General features: G+C 46.5%; 2 protein-coding genes across 6 annotated transcripts in view; one reads left to right on the top strand and one right to left on the bottom strand.

The window, feature by feature from the left end:
- Positions 1-1,800: 1,800 nt before the first annotated feature.
- Positions 1,801-4,670, bottom strand: LOC115601535 (cytochrome c oxidase copper chaperone). The gene is made up of 3 exons (XM_030471677.1): positions 4,327-4,670; positions 2,416-2,522; positions 1,801-2,016 (listed from the first exon to the last, which is right to left on the bottom strand). The coding sequence occupies exons 1-2, from the start codon at positions 4,443-4,445 to the stop codon at positions 2,438-2,440; spliced, it is 204 nt and encodes a 67-aa protein (XP_030327537.1). The 5' UTR covers positions 4,446-4,670; the 3' UTR covers positions 1,801-2,016; positions 2,416-2,437.
- Positions 4,671-18,439: 13,769 nt separating this feature from the next.
- The window catches only part of CFAP91 (cilia and flagella associated protein 91), a 37,360-nt gene continuing 35,461 nt past the window's right edge, over positions 18,440-20,338 (top strand). For 3 of the 5 annotated variants that reach the window (XM_030471673.1, XM_030471672.1, XM_030471676.1), the window contains exons 1-2: positions 18,447-18,553; positions 19,263-19,330. In XM_030471673.1, coding sequence (XP_030327533.1) covers positions 18,463-18,553; positions 19,263-19,330 — 159 coding nt within the window. In that variant the 5' untranslated portion in view covers positions 18,447-18,462. Of the gene's footprint in view, positions 18,554-19,262; positions 19,331-20,338 lie in introns of those variants that run through there. The other 2 variants (XM_030471674.1, XM_030471675.1) reach the window with 2 other exon arrangements.

The following is a 20,338-nucleotide window of genomic DNA, read 5'->3' as shown; positions in this document are numbered from 1 at the left end:
CCGACCCCTGCCCTGCTCTTTACTCTGTAATACCATTTCCACGGTTTACCCAGACTGGACATGCTACCACAAAGCTAGTGCTTGTCCACCTTTTAATGTGCTCTTCAGAGCAAGCTCTGACAAGCATTGATTCAAGAATAAATAACATTATGTAAGTTTCCATGTCAAGATAACAATCAGTCAAGAGGAGTGCCGGGTCCTGCACCCCAGCCGGCTAGAGCACCACAAAAGGCATTCATAGAATCACAGACTGGTTTGTGTTGGAAGGGACCTTAAAGCTCATCCAGTTCCAACCCCCTGCCACAGGCAGGGACACTTTCCACTAGAGCAGGTTGCGCCAAGACCCTGTGTCCAACCTGGCCTTGAACACTGCCAGGGATGGGGCAGCCACAGCTTCTCTGGGCACCCTGTGCCAGCGCCTCAGCACGCTCACAGGGAAGAACTTCTGCCTAATGTCTAATACAAATCTCCCCTCTTTCAGTTTAAAGCTATTCCCTCTTGTCTTCTCACTACTTGCTCTTATAAAAAGTCCCTCTCCAGCTTTCTTGTAGGCCCCCTTTGGATGCTGGAAACCAGAAACTTCAAACACTTTTTGCCAGAGCTCCACCTACGTGTCTTCTCATAGGCTGGAAACCAACATGGGCACAACTCTTACTTCAAGACAGGAGAGTAGATGAGCAGCAGAGAACTAAGTCTTAACAGCCCAGCCTGTCCCCTGCAGGCATTTTAAAGTGCATTTCCTCAGTCTCCGGGACCTCCATGAAACATTCCTGGAAGCAGTCAAAACTTTCCTCATACAACTTGTGAGTCAGCAGAGACACCACCAAGCGTTACACACTAACCATTCCCAGCCTATTCATTGCTAACTCAGAACATGCAGAGCCCAGCAGAGAAACGATGACTGCACCCATCCCTCCAACAGGATCAAATCCAAGAGAAGAATCAGGACAAAGCAGAGATTTTGTACCTTCAACCTCTGAAAAAAAAACTTGGCTGGAGAAGGAAGCAATCGGTGACTCTGTCTAAGCAAAGTCAACTTACCAAAGGAAAACCACCACCACTAGGGTTTTATAGCAACATAGTATGAAACCAAAGTCCCGCCACAGGTGTAACAAACTACCAACTGCACTCTTTTGGCTCGATTGCAAAAAGGAATCAAAGGCCACAACCTCCTTCTCACTGTCCTATCACACAGGCAAGGAAAAAAACATTTAGAAAACAAAAGCCCATGCACGCCTAGCACAAGACCTCAAACACAACAAATATTGGCATAAAAAAGCTTGTTTTTCAGGCAAATTTACTGTACATACATCTGTAGTCCTCTGCTCCCTTTCCCTTTATGAACCACTGGCTCAAGAATTTGAGTTCGATAAAATTATAAATAATGCAGCTTGAATCCTAGGGTAAAGCTATTCAAAAGAAGTTAGAAGAATTCTAACAGGGGAAAGCAAATCTAGTTTTGACTCTAAGAAAGTTCATTTCATAAGGCTGTGGTCATCTTTTGGTACAAATATAGTTACACCTACCATCACAAACAGCACTACAAGCTCCAGCATGGCTTTGCAGAAAGCAGTAACAGGTCAGTGTTAGCATGATTTAGTTATTAGCATGATTTCTCAATTTGCATCAGTGGGAAAACCCACCAAAGGCCCATATGTTCAACTACAACACCGGAGGCATCAGTGTTCTCACGTCAATGAGTAAGCAGGCTTTTCTCACTCCCTCCACTCCTACAGCACGCTGTTTCCCATGAGGGGAGCACTGTCATTTCTCTACTTAAAAAGAAACAGAAGTCAGGAACACTGGTCATTTTCAGACTTTTATTAAGAGGAAAAAAATATATTTTCTATAGCAGTGATCAAGAGCTAACAGTGGAAAAGCTACAGATGTGATGCACAGTCTATTATTATTAACTCTTTATAAATAGATTCTTTGTTTATATTTGTTCTTTGAAGTAACTTGCAGAAATAATTTATTTTGCAGCTTTCCAGAACACAGTCACACCACAGACATCATCTAGAAGAGAGAGGAAAGAGAGCTTCACAAAATATGGATTTCCACTGGATATTGAAGGACAGTTCAAAGATAAAAAACAACCCCAAGCAAACTAACCACCACCAAACCCACAAAACCCAACCCCCCAACCTCAGCATTAGAAATCCAAGGTGAAATCTGGATCTACTGGAAGACAACAGAGGCAGAACCATACTCTGCTGCTGAAGAGCTACTCACAAAGACTGTATGCTGCCAGAAGGCCTCCCCACCCTCATGAGCACTCCAGTGTCAATAAGGAGTACTTTACCTTCCCTCTCACAAGACACTTTTGCCATCACAAACAGTGCTCTGGGCCTTCCAGCAGCACCACCTGAGATGCCAGGGCACTTCAGAGGCAGAGGTCCTGCAGGCTGTACTCACCACATTCACAGTCCTGCTCATCTCATATCTTGAAGCCCAGGGCTCTCATACACTCTTTGTGAGCTTCAATTAGGTGCCCACAATTTTCTTCACCTTTCTCAATGATGCTGCAAAACAAAATGGTTTCCAAGGTTCAACATGAAAATGGTTGCTTACTATTGTCAAAGCCACAGAACTGACAAGCTGCTGGGGACAATCAAAAATACCTGTTCAGCTCCAGAGATCTTTTTGCCTATCCTGTACACGGCAGTATTATACTTGCCAAAAGCTTTATACCTCTCAAGAAGTTGCCAGGGTCTGGAGCTGCATACTTAAAAATATGATGAAATGTGTAACAGACTTTCCTATTAACAGGCCAGTGTCTATTCTGGGCAAGTCTAGACAGGGATTTGTTATACAACACAAGCCTGTCACATCACTTCGAGTATGCTGATCTCACCAGCAACCAGGTTCAAATAGTTTGGTACAGAAGCAACAATATTTCTCCAGTAAGAGACCAATACAGAACAGAGTGACCAGTAAATGATGTTTTAGTGCAGCTTCAGTTGGTATTTAGGGAACCTGAAGGAAAAAAACCCCTACCCAGCTAGTGCTAAAAGAAATGTTTACCACATATGGTAACTTTTGATGTTACTCATCCGTCCAAGTGTCTAACACATATTCAAATAATGGTAAGAGCCTACCGCCACTTATATATCACGTATACCACAAAAGCGGTTCAGACTCGCTCTTTGACTGACCACCAAAGTGCTCCCTGTCCCCAGAGGCGGGGATTCCAACACTCTGCAAAGCACAGGTCATGGGCCTGATCAACCCTCATGTTCCATGTTATGTCATTCTTGCTGCCAAAGGAAGAAACTACCAAATTGTGAATAATTAAAATATCATATTTTCTAAATCATTTGATCACAGACTGGTTTGTGTTGGAAGGGACCTTAAAGCTCATCCAGTTCCAACCCCCTGACACAGGCAGGGACACCTTCCACTAGAGCAGGTTGCGCCAAGCCCCTGTGTCCAACCTGGCCTTGAACACTGCCAGGGATGGGGCAGCCACAGCTTCTCTGGGCACCCTGTGCCAGCGCCTCAGCACCCTCACAGGGAAGAAGTTTTAAGCTTTATTACAGTAAGTATGGACAGGTCTGCTGGCTGCCCTGGACAACACCATCTGACCTGGTACTTGCATCCTACCGCCCTTTTCATAGGGGTCCTGGACTCACCTTCACTCTACCACCTAACTAGACACACACCCGTAACTTTAGTAAAAATACAGTGTCCAGTGTAACCTACCGAACAACCAATGTACCACCCATCATCTTAAAAATTACAAATGCAGCTATCTACATAATTGTCAAGTTTTCAACACTATGAGAAATGTCACCCTGAGACTTCAAACCCAAAATATTTAAGAAAACGGCATTTATAATTAATTAAACAATAAAAATGTTACTACCTGCTGGTACTTGTTGCTTTAGTCAGTTAACAGTAGTGAAGATTCGTAAGCAGCATTAAAAGCTAATCTCTGAAACCTGTTTTAAACTAGGGCTATGAAATACTAATCTCTTAATTTCTAATTTATCCTTTTGAAGCATGTTCTCCTCCTCCCTCTCCCATCCCTCTTGGCTGCCCCAGCACCCTCCGCCCGGTGTGGGGAGGGCTCCCAGCATCACCCCAGCACGTTGTTAAGGGCAGGAACGCCTGGAAGGCAGCAACGCGCGGGGCAGGGAGGGGAATGCACCGGGCCAGGCCGCGCACAAACGTCGGGAGCAGGCTGAGGACGGCTTAAAGTTAAAACGCCCGTTCGAGCAGCTCGGCGACGGGCCGCGCCCCCGGAAGGCAGTACCCGCCGCCCGCCCCGCGGTGTGGGGCCACCACAGCCCACACCACCCCCCCGGCGGCGGCTGGGTGCCTCACCAGGCGTCCCGCGCTTTCTTGGTCTCCGGGCAGGCGCAGCAGGGCTTCAGCGGCTTCTTCTCCGCCCCCGGCTCCCCCGCGCCCTTGGCATCGCAGGTGGCGGCGGCGACCGTCGACATGGCGGGCGGCTCCCGGCGGGCACAGCCTGCGGGGGAAGAACGGGACGAGAGCGGCCTGGGGCGCTCAGCTGGTTCCGGGTGCCCGGCCGCGCCAGCCGCCCCTTCCCGGCCCGCCTGCGCCCCGCGGCACGCTGGGAGATGTAGTGCGGCAGCCTCTTGCCGCCGCTCCCCGGCCCCTGAGTCGGCGGTGTTGTCCGTTATCCCAGGGAGGGATCCCAGTTTGGGATCCCAAACGTGTCACCCAAACGGATCCCCTGTTCTGCAGCAATAAATGAGGTGTCCAAAGCGGCGTTTCCCCAGGAACACTTAACAGCCAGATAGAAAAGGGAAAGGGGGGAGCGGGCAGCAGGGTGGAAAATGGCGTCGGCAGCTGAGGGGACCTGTTACCAGCCGCTGTGTTAGCAGGAGCAGCAATAGAGAGGATTTCGGCTCTGCCAGAGCCAGGCTTCGTGATCAGAACGTACTAGCCAGCTACCTAAAGCTGTTTTTCCTCTATTCAAGCAGTGGGGAAAATGGGCTCAGTTCTTCATCGCAGTTGTGCACAGAAAACTGGAGCTCTGTGGGAGTGAAGGACACATGGCTAGGCACATATCACACAATTACAGGATCACAGAATAGTTTGGGTTGGAAGGGACCTTCAAAGGTCTAGTCCAAGCCCCCTGCAAGGAGCAGGGACATCTTCAACTAGATTAGGTTGACCAAGAACCACATCCAGGCCTCTGGGCAACCTGTGTTAGTATTTTACCACCCTCATTGTAAAGAACTTTTTCCTCATATGATGAGGAAAAAATGATCATAGTCATCATCATTAGCAACATGAAATATTGATGTTTCATGCCTGGCTGGTCCCTGCCATGGGCAATAAGGGAAAAGATACAGAGCTGCTTTCTTTTTGCAGTCTGTCCCAAACCAGGCATCAGCAGCCAGTCTTGCCTTCCAGGTCTCTGCCGTATAGAATCCCAGACTGGTTTGGGTTGGAAGGGACCTTAAAGCTCATCCAGTTCCAACCCCCTGCTACAGGCAGGGACACCTTCCACTAGAGCAGATTGCTCCAAGCCCCGTCCAGCCTGGCCTTGAACACTGCCAGGGATGGGGCAGCCACAGCTTCTCTGGGCACCCTGTGCCAGCGCCTCAGCACCCTCACAGGGAAGATGTTTTTCCTAATATCTAATACTAAATCTACCCTTTGTCATCTTAAAGCCATTCGCCCTTGTCCTGTCACTACATGCCCTTGTCCAAAGCCCCTCTCCAGATTTCTTGTCGGCCCCTTTAGGCACTGGAGCTGCTCTAAGGTCTCCCTGGAGCCTTCTCCAGGCTGAACAAGCCCAGCTCTCTCAGTCTGCTTTCACAGGAAAACCTTGACTATTTTGCCACAGTCTGTCAGCTCCCTAAGACAGCCACATGCTCTACTGCTTGCAACCAGCCCTGATGAAGGTTACACACACACAGGTATACACTGGCAAGCATGTTGCAGAGCAAAGCGACATGCCACACAGGTAATGTGGGAAGGGCTGCACAGCAGTGGATGTGACACTGCTGAGAGCTTGGAAGGGAAAAGGACTATGCCCACTGGGATACAGCTGCTGTGCCTTTTAATGGGGTGTACCAAGAGCCAAAGACTAACTGGCAGCTTGTATCAGATATTAAGGGGATCCAAAATTGTAGGAACACTGACAAGAACATTTGGAGGGACAGAAAGTATTAGGTATTTAATTAATTTCTGACTTTTAGGATGAGGTTTTTACACCTTATGGGCAGGTGATCCTATACTTGTCAATCACAGAAGTGATGAAGAGCAAATAGCAGTAGCTCCTATAAAACAGGTTACATGCTCTCAGACTCAGCAAAACTTAGGAACTCAAAATATCTGCTAGGGATCAGAACACTCAGTCAGGTAAAAGATTGAAAGGGGCCCTGCAAGGCAGGAAATACCAAGCAGCTCCATTGTTTTCAAGAGTCCTAGGCAAGACATAGAATTATTTTCAGTATCTACTCTTCCAATAAGCCAGGCCAGTAGCAAGATCATTCTGTTGAGAGATTTTGGTTTTCTATTTCACTGGATCACCAAGGTGAATGCCAACATCACTCACTTGTGCTACCTTAATGAGTAAATGATAGGAGAAGATACTTTTTTGATCCCCTCATTCGCACAGAGAATTCCAGAGACAAGAGGCAAAACCTAGCTCTTTTGCCAGAAGTCCAAAGCTCCACGTTTTCCTCGCACAGGTAGATGAGGCTCTCCTGTTTTCACCACCGAGGCATCTCTGTGGCAGCCTGACAATGTGACGCCTTGAAACACAGGTTCCTGAGGAGATTGCCATCCTACTTCTGAAATGGTGTCATGTAACACTCACCTAATTAGCCACCTACTTAATTATCCACAAAACTCAGCTCAGTAGCCTGTCCCCAGCCATCCCCTTTGGCTGGGAGGGTTGTTCAGACTGACCGGTGCCCACGCAGCCTCCTGGTTCAGCATGTGAGGCCAGGATGAACTGGAAGATGTACAGGTTGCATATGCTGACCAGAATATGCTTTTCCCACATCCACGCAAACATGCCTCAAGATGGAGCTTATAAAAAACACAAATCGGCTCTCCAAAGCAGTGCCTTGGTACAAGGGGGTTTTTTAACGTATTAGGCATGTTTTTCTTTCAAATTAACTAGCTTTGTCTTTTCTTCCTAAAGCTTTATCTGCTGGCCACTATCCAATGGCTTAGACAGACCTAGTGACAGCAACAGAAATTCTGAGGGAAAGTGTGTGGTAAAAAAAAATCCTCAAAGGGGGTTTCCCAAGTCTGCAACTGAACAGTATCTTTTATTTAACATCTTTTATTTAAAGAGAGAGTTTGAATGAGATTTTTTTGGCCTGTAGAAACCAGGAAAAGACCAAACAAAGCACATTTTATTTTTGCGCCTAAGGATTGATTGTTAACTTGGTGCTTTTTGTTTTCCATTTGTTCTCTGCCTGCTGACAGTGGCAGAAGAATTATATTAAAGAGTATGCGTCAGGATGAACAGATTTATCTACCAGTCAAAGAGGAATAGCTAAGGACAGGTTACTGTGCTGAGACTGCTGGAAAAATTGTCAGGTGCAGTACCCAGGAAAGGAGATTCAGTGAAAATATTGGTCTGTGAAAGAGATAATGATAAAAAGACCCTCCCTCAATCTACTGTGTCACTTGGTAACCTGGTGCCACATGTGAGAGTACAAGGACTACAGATAGTACTGGCCATTTACAGGTCTGGGGTTTGAGGAGTCATGGGTGAAATAGGAGGACACTGCCCAGTGCCATGGGGTTCTGTGCAGGCCTTTATCAGAATTCAAGAACATCCAACAGTGACTCATGATGTATAAGCATCACAGAAGCATTGCAGTCATTGCGTTGCTTTCAGTTACACCACTAAAAGAATGGTTGTCCAAAAAAAGAAGTACTTATCTGTTAAACTCAAATGGACAGACTTTTCAAGAAACCTCAAAAATATACTTCCATTCACTGTTCTGTTAGGTAGGGTAAGCCCCGATCACTGACAGTTGACAGTAGCAGTCTGGGGTTTTCCAGATTGCTTACACTTCTGATACACTTGACAGAAGGTAAATGAAGCTGTGGAAAATCTGTGTGGTGAAACAGAACTATTTTGATATTTTTTCATGCAGTGCCTATTCTGAGAACCACTAATCTGTTATCAACTTGAAAAAAGGAAACCTGTTTAATACTGGTCTGGAGAAATATTTTTGCCTTTGTCTTAGTATAAACAGGAGACAGCCACTGCCCCAGCAGCCCAGACAACCATATGTTGTGTTTAATTGTCAAAGAAGTAGCCTGTGTTTTGGGGAATAAAAGGACTTCAAACCTCTGAGCAAGACGACTTGTCAGGCCCCTGTTGCCTATTATGTTAACTGCCCAAGTACAGCACGGAGTTTCTCTTTTTGATCAGAGTTGCAGACCTGCAACTACCAAATACTATCAGCTCAGCAGTGTGACCTGAGAGAGAATCAATGCTGGGATAGAAGGGCCTTTGCTCTGGTCTGGTGCAACAGAAGAGACTCTAAAGTCATTAATTACATCTCCTCTAAGCTTCAAACTCCATCTTTGGCTGAAGGCAAGTGGTTCACTGGGATAAAATCACTTCAAGAAGTGATGCAGCGGGCCCTTCCCAGGCTGAGAAGCGAATTCCTATGTTTCAGAACTACTGCATGCAGAGATGCTCTACCTACCACAGGACTGAACCATCCCCTCCTGGTAGATAACCACAAAAGGCTGTATGGAAAGAGTCTCCTTCCATACTGGCAAGCAAGCCCTTAAAGAAACAAGCGTAGAATGAAGATGACTATTAAGGCATTTCTGTCTCTTTGAATGCCCTACAAGCTAGTACTGCAAACAGACCATCTCTTGCCACATCTTCAGAGCATCAGAGGCTGAAGGTGGAAGGTAGTTTGCAAGATTGCAGTCACTTTCCACTTTAGAGCCAGAATTTCAGTCTCTGACATTGCAGGGCTCGGCCCACTGCATCCCAGTAATTCTGGGATCTGATGCCAGAATCAGGACTGTGTGGCCTAGACTTCCACAATAAAGACTCTCTTGCAACAACAGGCAGAGCAGAAACTCTTGGCGCAGCCAAAATTTGCAGCAAAACTAATTTAAAGAATTGCACTGCTTGGTTTTGCTAAGAAACCATGGTTTTTACAGTAGAGTCAAGACACTGTTTTCTGTACATCTCCAGTTTGTGCTAAGACTGTGACTACTATCACTTTCATGTTATGCCTTTTCGCTGTCTGCTGAAAGCATTTCAAACGTATTAGTAAAGATTATAGACTTGCCATGCATGCAACACTGCAAATTCAGCATGCAATCTCCCTGGGAACATGGCAAAACGAAGGAATTTTGAACTCTGCCACAAAGTAACCTGCCTGTTCCACATGCATTGGAGGCAAAACCAGCCGAGCCTTTGGACATGTGTCAGCTTTTCCACAATGCAGATAGGCAGCAGCTAATGTGGGATGCACGTTTCAAGCCTGGCCAGGCTTACTTCAGTGCTTGCTGATCAGCTGCTCCTGTCTGTGGGGGAAACACCCATGAAAATCCAAGCATTCTGCAGTAGATCCCATTGCGCAGACTGGTGGGAAAGAAGGGCCAGGTGTTTGTACTCAAATGGCTGCATGTGCTACCAACACAAGAGAAAAGCACGGCTGAAGAAGACAAGTGTGTATTGTCTGATAGTCTCTATGCTTAGTAACTCAAGGATCAGAAAATCCTAACCTGCATTTGGAAAATAACATCACTAATCCTCCAAAAGACATGAATCTGCAAAGGTCTGTCCCTCCACTGCACTCAGACTCTGTTTTCAGTTAAAAATCAGAAAAAAATAGCCCAGGTTGAGAACTGTTCAGGCGTGAAGAAGATACACACTAGTCACCCAGGGGGAAGTTTTGCTATCCTCAAATATCTTTTTTTAGCTCCACTGCAGAGTTAACCAAGACAGCTGCCTGTATAGTTCTTTCCAAACAGGAACCCTCTTTCATTCTCACTTCTCATGACTTGAAGGAGTAAGACTTCCAAACTTCTGCATAACCCTGTATGAATTGTCAGAACTGATCAGAATGTGACCCCAAGCAACCAAACAGCTGCGCCACTGTTAATATGTAGCACCACGTGCATGAATGGATGATCTCCAATTAGTCACCCCACAAAATCAAATGCCACCTAAGGTCTGTGCTTATGCATTATACGAAATGTCATTCGGAACCCAAGTCCACTTGTCTGTGTATTGAAGAAAAATGCCTCACTGTAGTTCCTTAAAATACTCCAATCTTCTAAGCTTGATCAGTTCTGCAGCAAACCAGGCAGTGTTTCTGCGACTCCAGCAAATGATGTTAAGCTGTCAATCAACTGAGAAGCAGCAATATTCCACTTCTTTTCCAATGCACGCATTCCAGTTGTCCTTTTTTTCCCCCTAAGTGTTGCTGCTGTTAACAACTTTATTCTGCTTGGTGGCATGCCATTTTGATGTCTGTGTCTGTAGCAAAGCTGGCTTGTTTGAATCTCTACAAGTCTCTCTTGATTGTGTTTTATGAAATGTGAAACTCCACTGCAGAAAATAGTTTAACATTCACAACAAACTGTGGGAGCTAACTGGCAGCCTGGAAGGAATCATTACTATTTACAAATACATGAGTCATTCCATTTTTGAGATGCTACTGATTGCAGCTGCATAATTCTATGTGCTCACATCCCAGCATCTTGCTCCTTTTAAATACTGCATCAAGACATACACTGTACGGTGCTGCAAGCTGCTTGCAACCAGCCTGCAACATTACATATCTCCATTTAGATATCCATTTAGACTCCCTGCAGCTGTTACTCACAAAGTTACAAAATAATGTAGAAAATTCACTCTTAAGCTGTTTCTTTTACATCAGTGGTCAAGCCACGTCTCGACTTCGAACGCCAAGTTCATTTACACTAGATTTCTTCTGCTTTTCGTCTCGTTGATCTAGGAGGAGGATTTCTAAGTAAATCTAATAACCATTATTGTCACTTTCTCAAGGTCATATTTAGAATCCTTATTCCCACCAAAAATCAATTGGACTCGACTATCAAATGCTTAAGGGTCAGGTATTAAGAATCATTAGAGCATCTCCATATGCAGGTGGAGGGATTCTGAAGACAGCCTACTTACACTGACATCTTCCTAAATACATTACATAGCTGGAGTACAATTATTTTTCAAAACATGACATAGGAATACAAGTCATCTACACGGCAGAAAAATTCAACTAAACCTTCACCTCAAGCCCATACCCTGACCATTTTGCCCTAGTTTTCAATATGCTCTACAGTATGCTGTGCAGTATCTTGGGGTGGTACTCACTCTGTGTAACAAACACTAAATTTTACTCAACACATCCTGTCTGGACTGGCACATCATTAACTTCCACTACTCTAGTCCCTTATTTAAAACCCAGAATGGATTCTTTCAGGTTTGATTCTCCTAGGGGTCCTTCCAAAGACTTACTTCAGATCAAAGAGGGGGTGTTTCCAGATCAACATGCTAGATGCCAAGTTCCTGTTGTGCTCTCATGGTTGATATGTCAAGACATGAGTGATGTGCTCTAGATCCTGCACTGTGTTCTGTTCAGTCTCCACCATCTGAGAGCGGGAAGTGGTGTAGGAAGGGCAATGTGGGTGGGAGGGGAAAGCCAGGGGAACTCTCAAGAAGACAGCACAGGCTTGTTTCTTACACAAGGGAAGTGATAGTTATGCATCCTTGCCAATCCTTGAAAGGGTTCTCTTGAGCCCCCATCTTCCTACGGCCTGAATGTCCTGTCACTGCTGGCTCACCCTTTTATTTCTGGTAGGCCTCCCCCAAGCCCCTGGCTGTGTGCTGGCCCTCAGCAGACCTTCGTCTAGTGGATTGCAATTAAGGATGTTAAGTAAATACATTGGTTTTGAAAGGTTTAATAGACAGGATTCAGATCATGTTGTACTAATTGTTTAAGAGGATTTAAGAATGTTGTGCAATATAAAATGAGTCTCCATAACACTTCTGTCCAGCTATTTAATTTCCAGGAAGAGAGTGACTAAAACGGTCAGAGAAAATCAAGGGCCCTGGTGCTCCCTTTAGTTCAGGCAAGTATAAGCATTCACTCCCTGGAAAAGTCTTCCAAATAGCTGGAAGCCAGACTTGACCAGGCACCTTGGCAAACAAGAGGAGAAAGAGCAAGGAGAGGAGAGATGCTGCAGAGGTCAGCAGCAAGCTACTCCATTTCATAATTTTTGACACACCAGATAAATACATACTACATGTCTCCCTGTCTGCTGAACTGGTAAGCTGCCCTCTGCTGCTGCAGGCTTTAGTAGAAACCATCCATCAAGCAGCCAGTAAAAACCTAGCTACCGAACTCCTGAGCTTCTGGGTAAAGAGATCTCCTCGGCTCAAGGAGACAAACTTCTCTCTACAGTCCTTGACACTCTTAATCATGCTGGCCCCCTGCCTAGTGTGGGGGAAGCAGGATGGATTGGCCAGGCCAGGATGGCTGTTGCTGGTGAGAAGACCTTCCCTGCACCCCTGTAGGCTGAGCAGGCACCAGTAGTCCAGTGTTAGGGAAATCAGTACTTCAGTAGGGCCTCTCCTCGGGCTAGGCTGAGAAACACAGGGCAATTCACATCTTCCCATTAACAGGCTTCAAATGGTTTTTAGGATTGACCTTTCTTTAAGGAAAGAACTGTTCTCTCTCGGCTTAGCCATTCTGTCAGCTCCATGCTGTCACCAGAGCTAGAAGTCAGTAGTTGCTGGAACCCCCTCCACCCCCTGAAACACCTCCCATCCCACCTCAAGCTCCTTCTAGTTACAGCTGCCTCTTGCCTTCCTTCCTTCCCTCCCTCCGTGCTCTTGGACTCCCTTTTCCCAGTCAGTAGGCTTTCTCTCTTCTCCCCATTCAACTGGCAGCTACCAGCAAATACAGTTGTTAATTTATTTACTTTTTAAATCGACAGATAAGGCTGGACCCAAACTTTCATGAAAAGCAGACATGGAATCCAGTCACAACCCAGCTATAAACACATTCCTCATCCAGATGTCCAAGAGCAAGAAGTAGTTGGACTGCTTTGAAGATACAAGTTCATCCCAACTTCACCAGAAATATGGGATGAAATCTTGTCTGCTAAGTCAATGTAATACTCCCCTTCCATTAGTTGTTCCTCATGTTGTTCTCTTACCTTTTGTGCTCTGACTAGGATGTAGCATCTCCTCTGCTGATTCAGCCACTGATTGGTGCAGCAAGGAACAGAGTGAATGTAAAGTTAATTTTGAAAAGAAACATCTTAACACACTGGAACTTGAGAGCTGCAAGCTAACGTGTTGGCACTGCCATTTATTCCTCCGAGTATTGCACGGGAGGAATGAGAACATTAGGAATTCACTAGTTCCCTAAGGAATTCAATCCAAGATACTTTTCCTACCAAGGCGAGTAGGAAACAACATTCCTGACTTCAGCCCAGCAAATCATCCAAATGTCATCCCTGTTCATTAAGAAGCTCATCTAAAGCTCATCCAATCCAAGTGAAATTAAGTATATGAACGTCCTTCACAGGATGCCTGAAATGTTGGTAAACTTGCGGTTTTGCCACAAACTGGACTTCTCTGAACCATGGGCTGAAAATGTCCTTAATTCTTGTTTTTAAAGTGCAACTCAAAGCCGTTACTGAAATCTTTCATCAGGCTTTGAAGCAAATCCTTTGAACTGTTATCACTGAGTATTTTCTCTGAACTTTGACTTTTAGGCTATCCTTATCTGCAGATTGCTTTTAGTACTTGAAATGGGCCAACAGTCATACTAAGAAATGCAAAGCAAGAGAGAACAGGTCTCCTGTTAAAGACTTTCATCTGGTTTTTCTGTTTCAGCAGTTGTACCCCGAGATGCTTCTCTTAGCAGAGCTCTTAGTAAATAACAGCACAAAGAAACCAAAGATTACACCTTGGCAAAGCTCCATTCACCACATCAGTATTCCAAGGACATTTTTACAAAAGATGTTGCAAGTTACACGTGAGGTATTCCACAATGGATATGATGTCTTACTATAGCCAAAAGCCAGCAGAGAGACAAGGTCTCGATCCACAAAACATTAGATTTCACAGCATCTGTCTTCTCACACCTTCTGGAGACTTACCTCTGCTTCCTGCCAGAAGAGCGACCACGTCTTCATCCTACTCTCTTCCACACTCTCCTTCACCACCTCTTCTGGTGGGCTGGGAGGAATGCCCCCTTCTTCTGGATTAAAAACCCAGCAATCACACTGACTGCAGCCTTGTGCTGCTGCTTTCCCACTCCTTCTGAATGACACCTCTGGAAGGAGTTGCTTATTGTACACACTAAACCATGTGGGCTTACCTTGGGTGGGTCCAAGGGCCAAATTAATTTTACTTCATTTCACATTTAGTAGAAGCGCTGAACTGGTGCCACCCAGGTTAAAGACTGTGATGGACCACACATGGAGAAACGGTGACATCCTGTGGCAAGTATGGGAAATGGCACGCTAACGGTTACTAATTTTAATTACATTAATTTTGGCATTTCCTGCCGTCAAAGCCTCAACAGTGCTTTTAATACTATAGCTTGGTTGCTTGTAATGTCGATTTTTTTAATAACTAGGAAAAAAAACCACCACGAAGCATCACATGCACCCAGCACCACGACAGTGCTGTCATTTGACAGAGAGTCTAAGAGGACCATCAGTGTAATTCAGTTTAAAGCCAGACGGATTACATCATGCCAGGGGTTTCACAGGTCCTCGTGGATTACAGGGGGAAAATCACATTCAAGAAACCCAGTTCCCTCCCAGGCTTTGGAGGACAGAAGGAAGACACAAGTAGAGAGACTCACCATCTGCTTAGCTCAACTTCTTTGCCTTCTCCCCTCCTGTCCTGCCTTTCCACACCCCTCCCCACTTTTTCAGCTCCACATCTAGGTCTCTCATTTTCTTGTCCAGATTACTTCTGCTCCACTTTACTGGCTGCTCACTTTGTCTCTCCCTCCTTCCCCTGCACACTGCTACCACCCCGCTCTCCTACTCATTTTTCTTTGCTCAGCCAGCCAAGTTCTCCTCTAAAACTACACTTTCACATCCAATCCATCTTCTCTGTCCAGCTCTTCTGCCCTTAACTAATGCCTAGTCCTACCCTCCTTGCCTAAATCTTCCACTTCTCTTTGTCTAATTTTACAGTTCAAACACATCAGCAAGTCATCCCAGCGTAACAAGTCCCCCAACAGAGCACCAGTAATTCATCTTGCAGCAAATGACACCATCTTATCTCAAGGTTAATGTGAGGTAAAATGCATTTGGCTCAGCCTCTTTCACGGGCAGCTAAACTAGTGCACTTCACCACAGTTTTTCAACATGCTAAGCCCTGGCACAGAGTTACTCCACTCGGTCACTGCGCAGTAACTCCCAAAGGTGTGGATAGTTTGCTCATACATCTGAGCACCTGGTGTCCCCTCACAGCCAAGTGGCTATAAAAAAAATCAGATAGATGGCACCCCAGCTCAGCTACACAGTCTTGTTCTGGAAAAGCTATTACTGGGAAGAAACCAACCAAGCAACCAAACAAAAACACCCCAAAAAATCATGCTATGGCCGCAGGTCTGAGGAGAAAGCTCATCAGTCAAGTTCTTTGAAAACTGTAGCAAAGATCTTCTTTTTTGTTGGAAATAGCTGATCTGCATTTAAAAAACAAACAAGCAAGAAGACCAATTCAGACCAAACCTCACCACTTGGCCATTGTGGTGTATTCCACAGCACACACCAGCATGTCCTGGCCAGGTTTCACTCCAGCTGCAGGTCCACAGGAATATAAAGACTTCACGCAAAGAATATTCAAGACAGTAATAATCAGCACACCCTTCAACACTTGTAAGGCCATTCACTGTTCACATCTGTTATTCACACAGATTTCTCAGAAACGTTGATTAAAAATAAGCCAGTATTTCACAAACAGCCCCCCTATCTAATCTAAGCAAGCTCCAGAAACCTAAACCTTGAGCTTTTAGCTCAGCCACATATACCTGCCACCTCCCATGAGTAAGTATTGGTCTTCAGGCAGCTATGCAGTGACCTGAAAACCTTTATCTTTTCTTTTCTGACAGGTTAGTTTTCAGCCACATCAGTCTCCCAAAATAGTTCCCCACATAGTCTTTCAGCTGCGACACCAATAGATCAGAGGCAGTGGGGCCAGGCAGCTCACGGTGAACAAAGAAGGTAGCAACTAACATTGAGTCCAATTTAATGTGGTTAAAGTTAATAGTGGGACTACAGCTTTTGGTCTTCCACAGCTCCAGAGAGCACTCGTCTGTTACGCTATGCCCTGGCATTTTGTTGTGCTCTGTTCAAAAACTCATGTAATTGTTCTGTTGTTCTTCTCTATCTGGCTTCCATCGGGTTCCTTTCCCCATCAGAAAGATGAAAGTCCAGGCCACCTGTACCCAGTCAACTCTGAAAGCCTTAAAGTGGAAAAATGTGAGAGGGTGGAGCCCACAAAGGATAATTTTTTGGCCAAAGTACAGTTTACACACCTCATTACTTCAAGGCAGATGTCCAGCATGGAAAAATTTCAGCTTGGAAATTACAGAGTTCTAATGAAATGAGATGCAAAAAAGGAAAACTCAATCATGAGAAATTCTGGGCAACTCTATTAAAAAGTGACGTTTACTGCACCTGTCGATAATTATAATAAGGTATCACTCTGTAAAGTTCTTCAGTAAAATGAGGGCCTTTACAGCCTGCTGGGTATCCTCAGGGAATGGATTAATCCACTGTGGAAAGTAGCATCCTGCAGATGTCATTCAGCCACAAAGCTGTGACAGCATTCCTTAGTCCAGACCCACATCCGAATATTCCATTGACCCATTTTGATCAACTACCCTGAGAAAGAATTTGTTGCTTCAAACAAGTCATGGGCCTTTAAGAAGTAAACCAACATTCAAAGTTGAATTAAATGTCTATGTGTAAACTGGCAGAGCCAAGGAATTTGGAACCACAGTCTGCACATTGCTCTCCTGTGACTAAGACTGAGGGGCCAAATTTTACGTCAGGCATGACAAGCTGTGAATAATCCTTTGGTATACAGAGTTTTATACACAACTTAACATGAGAGACCTGCTTCAAGGCTACAGGCAGAGGAGAGGGCCCACTTGCAATTCTGCTTTTTAGGTCCTATTCCAAAAGAAGTCGCGCACCACTGCCTCCAGATCTCCTCAGGTTGACAAAAGTGTTTGCCCCTCCTGTTTTAACAGCATAAAGCAGCTTCCAACTTTGTTCCTCATAGAAGATGGTGAGCTCCTCCTTGCAAAAACAGCAACGTTTTTTGAAGCATGATGCTATTTTGCAATGCTTTGTGCAGGTGTCTCAAGGCACTTTACAAATGCAAAACCACCTGCAGTCTCTTTGGGCTGGTAGGTAATAAACCTATTTTCACCAGTTTATGGCAACAGAAGTTGTAAGCAGTAACAAGCAAAGCCAGGAATAAGAACATTTAGGCCTGAATCCAATCCCCAGCTGTAACTGCTAAACCAGTTTTCATAGAATCATAGACTAGTTTGGGTTGGAAGGGACCCTCAAATCTCATCTAGTCCAACCTCCCTGCAATGAGCAGGGACAACTACATCTGGTTGCCCAGAACCACATCCAGCCTGGCCTTGAATGTCTCCAGAGATGGGGCATCCACCACCAATCTGGGCAACCTGTGCCAGTGTTTTATCACCATCATCATAAAGAATTTTCTCCTCACATCCAGCCTGAATCTCCCCTCTTTTAGTTTAAAACCATCACCTCTCGTCCTGTCACAACAGACCCTGCAAAAAAGTCTCTCCCCATCTTTCTTATAGGCCTCTTTTAAGAACTCAAAGGCTGCAATAAGGTCTCCCTGGAATCTTCTCAAGCACTAAGTGAAGGCCCAGGGGAAGTGGAGAGCATCACAGCAAAAATACCTCCGCCCTGTTTCCTCCGCCGCTCCCCGTCGATCACTCCCCACCCTCCTCTAACCACAGCCAAGCCACCCCACACCAGCTCCACTGTAAAGCCCAGGACACGGGCTCTCCGCAGCTCCTCATGTGGGACACCTGCGAGACAGGGAGTGAAGCAGTCCCGGGGCTGCTAGGCGGTAGCGGTGGGGTATGGCATTAACCTGCATCCCCACCGTGCACACCGGAGCAGGGCAACGCCGGGCACCCTCGGCTCCTTCCCCGCCCCGCCTGCAGTACCACAAGATGGAGGCGGGCAGGCCTCCCCGCCCTTGGTGCCCGCGGGGGACAGGCAGCCGCTGGGTGCGGAGGAGCCGCGGCAGCATGCCGCAAGCGGCGGAACAAAACCCGGGGGTGGGGAGCGAAGCCGTCCCCGGGGAAAGGCCCGGGCAGCCCCCAGCGGGGAAAGGGGGCGCCGGGCCCCACACTCACTTCCCGCCGTAGGGTGTGTGTCATTCCCCGGCCCCGCCCGCCGGTCGCCATGGGAACCGCGGCCGGAGGCGCCATGAGCCGCACGGTGACCGGCGCGGTGCAGGCCCCGCGCCTTGGGGACGGCCGACAAATGGCCTCCGGTCCGACCCTCTATTGCCCCTACGGTACCGGGCCCGGCCGGGAGGGACAGCGGCCTCCCTGCGCTGAACGCAGCCCCCGGGGCGGGGTTGTAGGTGCTGGCGAGGGGGGGCGGTGGGAGGGTCGTGAGGCGACTGGTCTGCCCGAGCAGGCCTCTCGCTTCTCGCCGGGCCGAAAGCCAGAGCTGGTCCAGGCGTTGTCACTGTCCGACCGGCAACGAGCTGAGCCTAGAAAGCGGGTTTGGAGCGGGAGGATGGAGCAGGGCAGAGCCGTACAGCGGTAAAGCCTTAGGGTTGGCAGCAATAGCGAAGTACCAGAGGCGAGGAGAAGCTTGGGACTAGCTTGGGACTAGCTTTCCCCCAGCTCCCCCAGAATCTGGGAGCTGGGGGAAAGGCAGCACTAGCTCTTTATGCTAGAGGGAAACATCGTTTACAGTGCATTTCCACTGATTACCATGCTTGCTTTTTTCTGTGTCATGTCTTCCTTCACTTTAAGTGATTCCAAAGAAATTTTTCTTCAGTCATGTTCCACAGAACAGCAGTAGTTCAGCTCTGAGGCTTATTTGTGTGATGATGGAATTTCTTTGATACGGAGACATGTATTTCAGGTTTTTTTCTTTCCTAGTTTGTTTTACACTGTCTTATGGACAGACTTTTATAGATGGAAGTAGAGCCTGACCGTTCACACAGATTCCTCAAATATGCAACTAGTTCCATTTGTTCACTTATCTTTCAGACCCTCCGTACACACTGTCGAGCAAGACGGATCATTCAAAGTCAAATGCCCTGGTTGGTGGTAAAGTGGTAGGTGTTGGCCAAGGATAGCTCACTTGTGCACCTTTTATTTCTGTGTATATGCGTATACACATGGGTAGAAACTGTCTCAGTTCTAAGCTGCCCCCTTAAAACCAAACTACAAAACAAAGTAAGCAGTTTTATACAAAACAAGACTTAACCCAGGGAGTTACCAAGTGTGCTGGGCTAGCGTGACTCTGCAGCAGCAACCTAGAAATGCCCAGTTCCATGTCCTGAGTAATTTCCTAAATTGCGTGTCAGTATTAGTGTGATGAGCAGGTCAAGGGAGGTGATCCTGCCCCTCTACTCTGCTCTCGCGAGACCCCACTTGGAGTATTGTGTGCACTTCTGGTGTCGTCAACATAAGAAGGACATGGAACTGTTGGAGCAAGTCCAGAGGAGGCCACGAGGATGATCAGGGGCTGGAGCACCTCCTGTGTGAAGACAGGCTGAGAACATTGGGGCTGTTCAGCCTGGAGAAGAGAAGCTGCGTGGAGACCTCAGAGCAACTTCCAGTGTCTGAAGTGGGGCTGCAAGGGTGCTGGAGAGGGACTCTTCATCAGGGACTGGAGTGCTAGGACAAGGGGTGATGGGTTCAAACTTAAAAAGGGGAAGTTCAGGTTAGATATAAGTAAGTTCTTTACTGTGAGGGTGGTGAGGCACTGGAACAGGTTGCCCACGGAAGCTGTGAATGCTCCATCCCTGGCAGTGTTCAAGGCTGGGTTGGACAGAGCCTTGGGCGACATGGTCTAGTGTGAGGCGTCCCTGCCCATGGCAGGGGGTTGGAACTAGATGATCTTAAGGTCCTTTCCAACCCTAACTATTCTATGATTCTATGATTTATAATAGATTATCTCCAAATGCTGTTAACAGCAGCTGTTACTAAGATCTAAAAAAGAACTGGACTGTTGTTCAAGCAGAGCTGTTAAAATGTGTTACTTCACATGGTGCCTCCTCAGCTTGGAATATACTTAAACTACAGCTCAAGGTAGCATACTTAGGCAGTTTAAAGTGAAC

The sequence above is a fragment of the Strigops habroptila genome, chromosome 2, assembly GCF_004027225.2.
Source record: "Strigops habroptila isolate Jane chromosome 2, bStrHab1.2.pri, whole genome shotgun sequence".
NCBI classification, from domain to species: Eukaryota; Metazoa; Chordata; class Aves; order Psittaciformes; family Psittacidae; genus Strigops; species Strigops habroptila.
The sequence above is the reverse complement of the archived record's forward strand: the minus strand, read 5'-3'. Positions and strand labels throughout refer to the sequence as shown.

What these genes read in the sequence shown, in the direction of transcription:
- LOC115601535 (XM_030471677.1), bottom strand. Translation starts at nt 4,445, where the DNA reads ATGTCGACGGTCGCCGCCGCCACCTGCGATGCCAAGGGCGCGGGGGAG. An exon ending in AAGAAAGCGCGGGACGCCTG is followed by an intron (nt 2,523 to 4,326) that starts GTGAGGCACCCA and finishes TTTGTTTTGCAG; the next exon opens with CATCATTGAGAAAGGTGAAG.